General features: G+C 42.7%; 1 protein-coding gene across 1 annotated transcript in view; it reads right to left on the reverse strand.

The window, feature by feature from the left end:
• NR6A1 (nuclear receptor subfamily 6 group A member 1) overlaps nt 1-51 on the reverse strand; it is a 31,617-nt gene extending 31,566 nt beyond the window's left edge. Inside the window, exon 1 of the mRNA XM_060200159.1 lies at nt 1-51. Coding sequence (XP_060056142.1) covers nt 1-39 — 39 coding nt within the window. The 5' untranslated portion in view covers nt 40-51.
• Nucleotides 52-9,186: the final 9,135 nt, after the last annotated feature.

The raw sequence follows: 9,186 nt of genomic DNA on the forward strand, positions 1-9,186 counted from the left end.
CTGGACTGGCCCAATGCTCTTATTCCTGCCCCCTGGCATGCCATCTTCTCTGATTGCTAGAAGGAAATATGAAAGATGGTCAGTGAAATCGTCACTGAAGTCTAGGCACAGAAAGAGACAAGGTAGTAACTTAGCCAAGACTAAATCAATTATTCTCTCAGGATTCAAATCATATGCCCTTTCCAGGGCTACCTTTTGCCTCCCTCCTTCATTCCCCACCAAGTACCACTATACACTATATACATAATACATATTCAATATGCTTTTAAAGAGTGATAGTACTACTACTAAGAGTAAGGCATAGATGGGATATTCCCAGTTTTTGAAAGACTTTTGATTATTTCTTTTCAAGTCTCTCTCTTTACAGCACTGGACTGATACCTGTCACATCTGGGATCTGAGATATGAAAGTCAGGTGCACTACTGCTACAAATCTCTCAACTATCCAATTTTTTTTTCCTCCAGGGTTATCACTGAGGCACCATGTCTGCACTATGAACCCACTGCTGGATCCTGGAGGCCATTTTTACATTGTTGTTGTTGCTGCTGCTGTTGTTGGATAGGGCAGAGAAAAATTCAGAGAAGGGGGAAAACAGAGGGGGAGAGAAAGACGCCTGCAGACCGGCTCCCCTGCTAGTGGGGAGTCGAGGGCTCAAACTGGGATCCTTATGCAGGATCTTGTGCTTCGAACCACGTGAGCTTACCCCAGGAACTGCCTGGTCCCCATAACTCTCCAATTTTTAAAAATATTTATTTATTTATTCCCTTTTGTTGCTCTTGTTGTTTTATTGTTGTAGTTATTATTGATGATGTTGTTGTTGTTGGATAGGACTGAGAGAAATGGAGTGAGGAGGGGAAAACAGAGAGGGGGAGAGAAAGACACCTGCAGACCTGCTTCACTGCTTGTGAAACAACTCCCTGCAGGTGGGGAGTCAGAGGCTCGAACCGAGATCCTTGTGCTTTGTGCCACCTGTGTTTAATCCGCTACACTAATGCCTGACTCCTTAACTCTCCAATTTTTAATAAAAGCTTTTACTTTGTTAAAAAAAAAAAAAAGCATCATTCTGGCACATGTGATGGCAGAGATCAAACTCAGGACCTCAGGATTACAAGTCCAGCACTCTAGCTACTATGCCACCTCTTGGCTGGGAAGTTTCTACTTCTTACCTAAATTTGAGTTTAATTTCCACCTCTCAAGATGCTGCTTTAACTTTGCTGTTTCATTTTCTCCAATACTGTCTACTTTACTGTTTCCTCCCTATAAAGGCAATCAGGAAGATGAAATTTTTATTTTATGGCCTCCAAGATTATTGCCGGGGCTCAGTGCCTGCACTACGAATCCACTGCTCCTGGAGGCTATTTTTTCCCTTTTGTTGCCCTTGTTGTTTATTATTGTTGTTGTTATTATTGTTGTTATTGCTGTCATTGTTGTTGGATAGGACAGAGAGAAATGGAGAGAGGAGGGAAAGACAGAGAAGGGGAGAGAAAGATAAAGACACCTGCAGACCTGCTTCACTGCCTGTGAAGCGACTCCCCTGCAGGTGGGGAGCCAGGAGCTCGAACCAGGATCCTTACGCCAGTCCTAGCATTTTGTGCCATGTGCGCTTAACCCGCTGCACCACCACCCAGCCCCCTATTTTCTTTCTAATGAGCATTCTTCAAATAGGAGTAGCTTCATTCAGAATAGCAATTGCTTGGATCAACAATGGTAAGAGAATGTTCCAGCCTCTGAAGGGGGGTTGGATATCATATTCTATCTACCACCAGAGGAAGATGGGTCCTGAAATTGGAGCAGCTTGGATGTTCCTACTCATGACTACAAAATGTGAGTTTGGACCTACAGGGATGCAGAGGTTACATAGGCTCCTATGCTGAATATGGGCCCCAGATCAAATCAATGGGGCTAACAGTCAACAATATTTATACACTTTTCCCATATTTGTGAGCTACTCTCTTCACTGATCCAGCTTTCTAGCCCTCTTTCCAACCATGACATCATCTTCCCAGACAGTAACTTGGGTCCACCTGCATATCAGATGCCAGGTGTAGGCAAAAACTAATAAAGTCATGGGCCCTTTGGAATATACCTGAAATAGACCTACTAGCTATTTCCAAAACAGACCCCAAATCTTCATCTGCAATATTCCAGCCTTTAGGTTCATGATTAGTCAACAATTTGTATGGCTTTATATGTTAACTCTTTTTTCAGGCACCAGGTTCCAGATGTCACCATGATGCCAACCGGACTTCCCTGGGCAGATGACCTCACCAATGTGTCCTGGAGCCCCGCTTCCCCAGAGCGCTGCCCCACAGGGAAAGAGAGAGACAAGCTGGGAATATGGATCGACCTGTCAATGCTGCCCACATTCAGCAGGGGAAGCAATTACAGAAGCAAGACCTTCAACCTTCTGCACCCCATAATGACCCTGGGTCCATAGTCCCAGAAGGTTAAATAACAGGAAAGCTGGGAGTAGGGCAGTAGCGCAGCAGGTTAAGTGCAGGTGGCGCAAAGCGCAAGGACTGGCATAAGGATCCTGGTTCAGGCCCCCGGCTCCCCACCTGCAGAGGAGTCGCTTCACAGGCGGTGAAGCAGGTCTGCAGGTGTCTATCCTCTCCCCGTCTTCCCCTCCTTTCTCCATTTCTCTCTGTCCTATCCAACAATAACGACATCAACAACAACAATAAAACAACAAAGGCAACAAAAAGGAATAAACAAACATTAAAAAAAAAAGAATAGGAAAGCTATAAGGGGAGTTGATGGGATATGTAGTTATAAGGTGGCAGGAACTGTACCCCTCTTATCCTATGGTTTTGTCAGTGTTTCCATTTTATAAATAAATAAATAGAATAGCAATTGCTAATATAATTGCCATCAATGTTCATGGAGCACCCAAATGGGGACAGAGAATAAACTCCTGATATGCAATTTAAGAAAGATTTTAGTGTTCTGGTGAGGCTTTCTGGAAAAGACAATTCTGAATTGAATATCCAAGGATGAGTAGAATTTATGCAGGTAGACAAAAAGCTGAGTGAGCACTATACAGAGAAACTTCAAGTTGAAAGTAAGTATGGGGGTATTCTGATAATTTTATTTATTATTAGATAGAGACAGAGACAAATTGAGATGGTTGAGAGAGATCGAGAGGAAGAGAGAGAGAGACACTACAGTCCTTACAGCACCACTATAAGGATCCAGGTGCTAGCTCCCGCTCCCCACCTGCAGGGGAGTCACTTCACAGGTGGTGAAGCAGGTCTGCAGGTGTCTATCTTTCTCTCCCCTTCTCTGTCTTCCCCTCCTCTCTCCATTTCTCTCTGTGCTATCCAACAACGACATCAAAAACAACAAGGGCAGCAAAAATGAAAATAAATAAATATTTAAAAAAATTTTAAAGGGAAAGTAAATAAAAAAGGGCAATAAAAGAGAATAAATAAATATGTAAAAAAACAAAAAAAGACCACATCCTGCTCCTCAAGGTGAACATTTTTCAAAAACCTTTTTTTTTTTTTTTTAATTTTAAATCAGAGCATTGCCAGCTCTGGCTTATAGTGGTGTGAGCAACAGAACCTAGTACTTTGAAAACTCAGGCATGAGGGCCAGGTGGTGGAGCACCTGGTTGAGCACATATGCTATAATGCACAAGGACCTAGATTTGAGCCCACAGACCCCACCTGCAAAGGGAAAGCTTTGCAAGTGGTGAAGCAGTGCTGCAAGTGTCTCTCTCCCTCTACCTTCTCGATTTCTGGTTATTTCTATCCAATAAATAAAGATAATTTAATGGCAACATGTAGGAACAAGCTTTAAATAAAATACAATTTAGTCTTCATTTTAGGTATCTGATATGTTCTTGGAAATGGTAAATTTAAGTGAAACAATATATAACAAAACCAATTTTGTAACAGGTTAAATGACACATACAATAGTTAAGTTCTGGTGGCTTATTTCTCGACACAAAAACATCAGCAGGAAGAATCAAGATGGTGCAATAGGAAGGACCTGTGTTTCCCTCCTCCATCAAGCACAGCAAATTAAACCAAAGTGGAGAGGAACCAACAAAATAGCTCACTTGGACAGTGTACTGCTTTGCCATGTTAAAGCCTAGCCCTCAGTACATCAAAGGAAGCGTTGGTGTTGTGATCTCTCCCTGCCCAAGCCCTGATCTTTGTCTCTATTTGAAAAAGTCATTCAGGAGTGGAAGTCCCAGAAATGACCAATAAATAAACAAAAGTGGGAAACAATTTACACAGAAAGTGTGGTGAAACCTGTGTGAACAGTTCTTATAAGGGAGGGAGAGGGAGAGGGAGAGGGAGAGGGAGAGGGAGAGGGAGAGGGAGAGGGAGAGGGAGAGGAAGATACTGATTGATCACCAGGAAGGAAATCCCACTCTGCAGCATTCAGCTGAAAACAGGAAGAGACTTCTTTGGGAAAGAAGAAGATCTGCTTACCTAAAGCCTGGCAACTCCAACTCTACACTCCTCTATATACATTACTATATGGGCAGGAAACTACAGGTAGTAAATTCTGTGGAAGTCACTGACAGGCAGGTTCCATTTTATCTTACTCCTACAACCTTGGGGAGCAGGGGGCTCGAACCAGAATCCTTACACTGGTCTTCGAGTCTCACACCATGTGCGCTTAACCCGCTCTACTACAGCCCGAACCCTGGAACCCAATTTTCAGTAACAGATCCTAAAGGCAAATCCCTGAGGAATGTTCCACCCACTCCTAGCTAAAAGCTGAACCAGTTGGAGAGACAGAGACATATATCAAGAGTGCTTGCTCCTGGCAAACAGAATTGGTTCCCATCACAAATCTGATGCCAGCACCTTAGGTGCCCCCTATAGTCAGCAATCCATTAGTCACTGCTGGTCAGGTGTGACTGCAAACACCTGGTCTTGCTCAGGTCTGCTTGAACTAGGCGCATGAGGACTGTTTGGCAGCCACTTCATCAAATCCCTGGTCACTGTCCAGACATGCCCAACTCTGGTGCTACAGCTATTGCCAGGCACTAGTGGCTGCCAATCCATGATCTCATCCGACCTTCTTAATCCTGACACATAGCTGACACTGCATACTTGCAACATTTACACCAGATTGCTACCTTGCCCATTTGACCCTGGTGAAACTGTCATGCCTGAGCACTCATGACTATGAATAGTAAGCCCTACTCAGCTACACTCAAACTTGTTAGAAAGGAGGTGCTACTGCAATTATTCTACAGAAGTGGTCCCTGTCTAGTTCTGCTGGAATCCAGTGCTAGAGCTACTGTCAGGCACCTGTAGCTATGAGCCACTGCTCTCACGAAGGTATATTCAAACTCCCTGCACAGGTGCCTGGGGCATACAGGTATGTATGCTCAGACTCAATGCCAGGGTCAGGTACTCCAAGGCTACAGTAGATGTTAGGGACAACTATGAATCCCTGTCACCAAATCTGTTCTCACAAAGATCTTTGGCTTAAGCCCTCATAAAGCACCAGCTACAATGAGAGGATAGAGGAATTCACCTGCACAAATGGATCAGGACTACTGAGAAATATCTCAAATACAGCAGAGCTATAAAAGCTAACTTAGGTTACTGTTGAATGTAAAACATTAATTTTTTATTTAAAGAAATAAAAAAAAGCTAACTTAGGAAGACTTTAGAACAATTCTAATGATACTCGCTGAAATGAGGTTAATGGGTGAGAAAATCAATAAGGTTGGAGCTATGAGAACTGTCCAAACAGATAAAGAATACAGCAGCTGAATTACAAAATATAAAGAAGGGACTTAACAGCAAACCAGTAGAAGATAATGGCTGAATAAGTATGCCAAAATAAGTATGCCAAAAGATCAAACAGCAGCAAACATAAACAAACAGGAAAAAAAGAAAAGCTATTTATTATTTTATTGTTTTTATCATTGTTGTAGTTATTATTGTTGATGTCGTCATTGTTAGATAGGACAGGGAGAAATGGAGAAAGGAAGGGAAGACGGGGGGAAAGATAGACACCTGCAGACCTGCTTCACCGCCTGTGAAGCGAGTGACTCCCCTGCAGGTGGGGAGCTGGGGGCTCAAACCGGAATCTTTATGCTGGTCTTTGTGCTTTACGCCACCTGCACTTAACCTGCTGTGCTACTGCCCAACTCCCAGAAAAGTAATTTTTAGTCTTTCTTTTTTCAATATTTTATTTATTATCGGATAGAGAGAAATCAAGGGGGGGGAGACACCTGCAGCCCTGCTTTACCACTCGTGAATCTTTCTCCCTGCAGGTAGGGACCAGGGGCTTGAACTTGGGTCTCTGTGCACTGTAATGTGTGCACTTAACTAGGCACGCCACCACCTGGTCCCCAAAAATAATTTTTTATATATATTTTTTATTTTTATTTATTTATTCCCTTTTGTTGCCCTTGTTTTTTTGTTTTTTCTTTTTTTTCATTTTTTAAATATTTATTTTATTTATTTATTCCCTTTTGTTGCCCTTGTTGTTTTATTGTTGTAGTTATTATTGTTGTTGTCGTTGTTGGAGAGGACAGAGAGAAATGGAGAGAGGAGGGGAAGACAGAGAGGAGGAGAGAAAGATAAGACACCTGCAGACCTGCTTCACCGCCTGTGAAGCGACTCCCCTGCAGGTGGGGAGCCGGGGTTCGAACCGGGATCCTTATGCCGGTCCTTGTGCTTTGCGCCACCTGCGCTTAACCCGCTGCGCTACAGCCCGACTCCCCCCAAAAATAATTTTTAAACATTTTTTAGGGAGTTGGGCGGTAGCACAGTGGGTTAAGCGCAGGTGATGCTAAGCGCAAGGACCGGCATAAGGATCCCGGTTCAAGCCCCTGGCTCCCCACTGGCAGGGGAGTCACTTTACAAGCAGTGAAGCAGGTCTGCAGGTGTCTGTCTTTCTCTTCCCCTCTCTGTCTTCCCTTCCTCTCTCCATTTCTCTCTGTCCTATCCAACAGTAACAACATCAATAATAACTACAACAATAAAACAAAAGAAAATAAAGAAAAAAAAATTTTAAACCCATTTATTTATTCCCTTTTGTTGCCCTTGTTGTTTTATTATTGTAGCTATTATTGTTGTTATTAATGTCATTGTTGTGAAGCGACTCCCCTGCAGGTGGGGAGCTGGGAGCTCCAACTGGGATTCTTATGCAGGTCCTTGTGCTTTGCGCCACCTGCGCTAAACCTGTTGTGCTACTGCCCGATTCCCCCAAAAATAATTTTTTAAAAATTAACAACTTAAGTGATTCAAGACATAAGGAGGAACACACTCACATTCTAAGGGTTCCAGAATGAGAAGAGAAAAAGTGGCAGAACAATTTCTTGAAGAAAAAATAGCCAAGGTGTTTCCCAAACTGGAAAAGAAGAGATACCCAGTTCCAGGAAGCACAATTAATTCCAAATAAAGTAAACCCAAACAGATGTACAACAAGGCACTCTACTATGAAAATAGCTCGATAAAAGAAACAGTTCTGAGAAGCAATAAGAGAAAAGCAAAGAACTATATAGAAGGCAGGCCCCATCCCCATAAGACTATCAGCACATTTCTCAAATATCCCTGACATATCCAGACTGACAGGATATAATAAAAATGTTGAATGAAAGAGGACTTAAGCAGGGGGCCAGGCAGTGGTGTACCTGATTAAGTATACACATTACAGTGTGCAAGGACCCAGGTTCAAGCCCCTTGTCTCCACCTGCAGGGGGGAAAGCTACAAGAGTGGTGACGCAGGGCTGGAGGTGTCTCCCTTTGTCTCCCCCACCCTCCAATTTCTCTGTCTCTGTCCAACATTTTTTTTTTAAAAAGGGAGTCGGGCAGCAGTGCAGTGGGTTAAGTGCACGTGGCGCAAAGCGCAAGGACAGGTGTAAGGATCCCGGTTTGAGCCCCCGGCTCCCCACCTGCAGGGGAGTCGCTTCACAGGCGGTGAAGCAGGTCTGCAGGTGTCTATCTCTCTCTCCCCCTGTCTTCCTCTCCTCTCTCCATTTCTCTCTGTCCTATCTAACAATGATGACATCAATAACAACAACAATTACAACAACAATAAAAAGATAACAAGGGCAACAAAAGGGAAAATAAATAAATAAAATTAAAAAAAAAAGAATACCTATGGTCCGGGAGGTGGCACAGTGGATAAAGCATTGGACTCTCAAGCATGAGGTCCTGAGTTCAATCCCTGGCACCACATGTGCCAGAGTGATATCTGGTTCTCTCTCTCTTCTCCTATCTTTCTCATGAATAAATAGATAAAAAATCTTTAATAAGTAAACAAATAAAAAGAATACCTACTAAGCCAGGTTATAAATCAGACTTGAGAGAAAGAGCTTCTTAGAGAAAATAGCTAAAAGAATTCATCACCATCATACTGATTCTGCAAAAAGTACTAAAGGGACTTTAAATAAATGAAGAGCGCCCACTCGGTAGTATCAAGATGCCGAGAGGTTTTCATAATATAGTAACAAATCATTTTTTTCAATAAAAATCTTTTTATACCAATTAATTTCATGAAACTGAAGGTAATGATCTTTGCTCACCAATCAACAGGCATGGATGAGTGGCAGGATGATTTGAAGAAAAGCACTGGAAACCAATCATCAAGTCAAGTGGAAGCCAATACACATGGTAGGCCTCAAACTTAAGTAGGTAATTAATCAGAAACATGTGCAGCGTGGGGAGATAGCATGATGGCTATGCAAAGAGACTTTCATGTTTCAGGATCTGAAGTGCCAGGTTCATCCTGGTTCATCCCCACACCACTATAAGCCAGCATTAAGCAGTGCTATGGTAAAAAAATAAATGAAAATACCAGGTACAGACACTGTATAATGATTAAAACATAAATCCATCAAGATACCTTAAAACACATCTGCATCAAATGAAAGGGGATCAAAATATATAAAGCAAATGTTAACAAAATGTCTTTGATAGAGCCAGAGATAAATTGAGAAGGAAGGGGGGAGAGAGAGAGAGGGAGTGAGAGAGACATGCAGCACCGCTCCACCACTAAGAACCCCCCATAGGTATGGAACAAAGGGGCTTGTGCCTGCATCCTTGTACGTGGTAAAGTGTGTGCCATACCCATGAACTACTATACTCCTAGACAGATTTTTAGAAGCATATAATCTGCCAAGACTGAATCAAGGAGAATTTGAAAACCTGGACAAATTAAAAGGAAGGAAATTAAAAGAGTGATCATAAGTGTCTGTCCCC

This window comes from Erinaceus europaeus, chromosome 10 (genome assembly GCF_950295315.1).
Source record: "Erinaceus europaeus chromosome 10, mEriEur2.1, whole genome shotgun sequence".
In the NCBI taxonomy this organism is placed as follows: Eukaryota; Metazoa; Chordata; class Mammalia; order Eulipotyphla; family Erinaceidae; genus Erinaceus; species Erinaceus europaeus.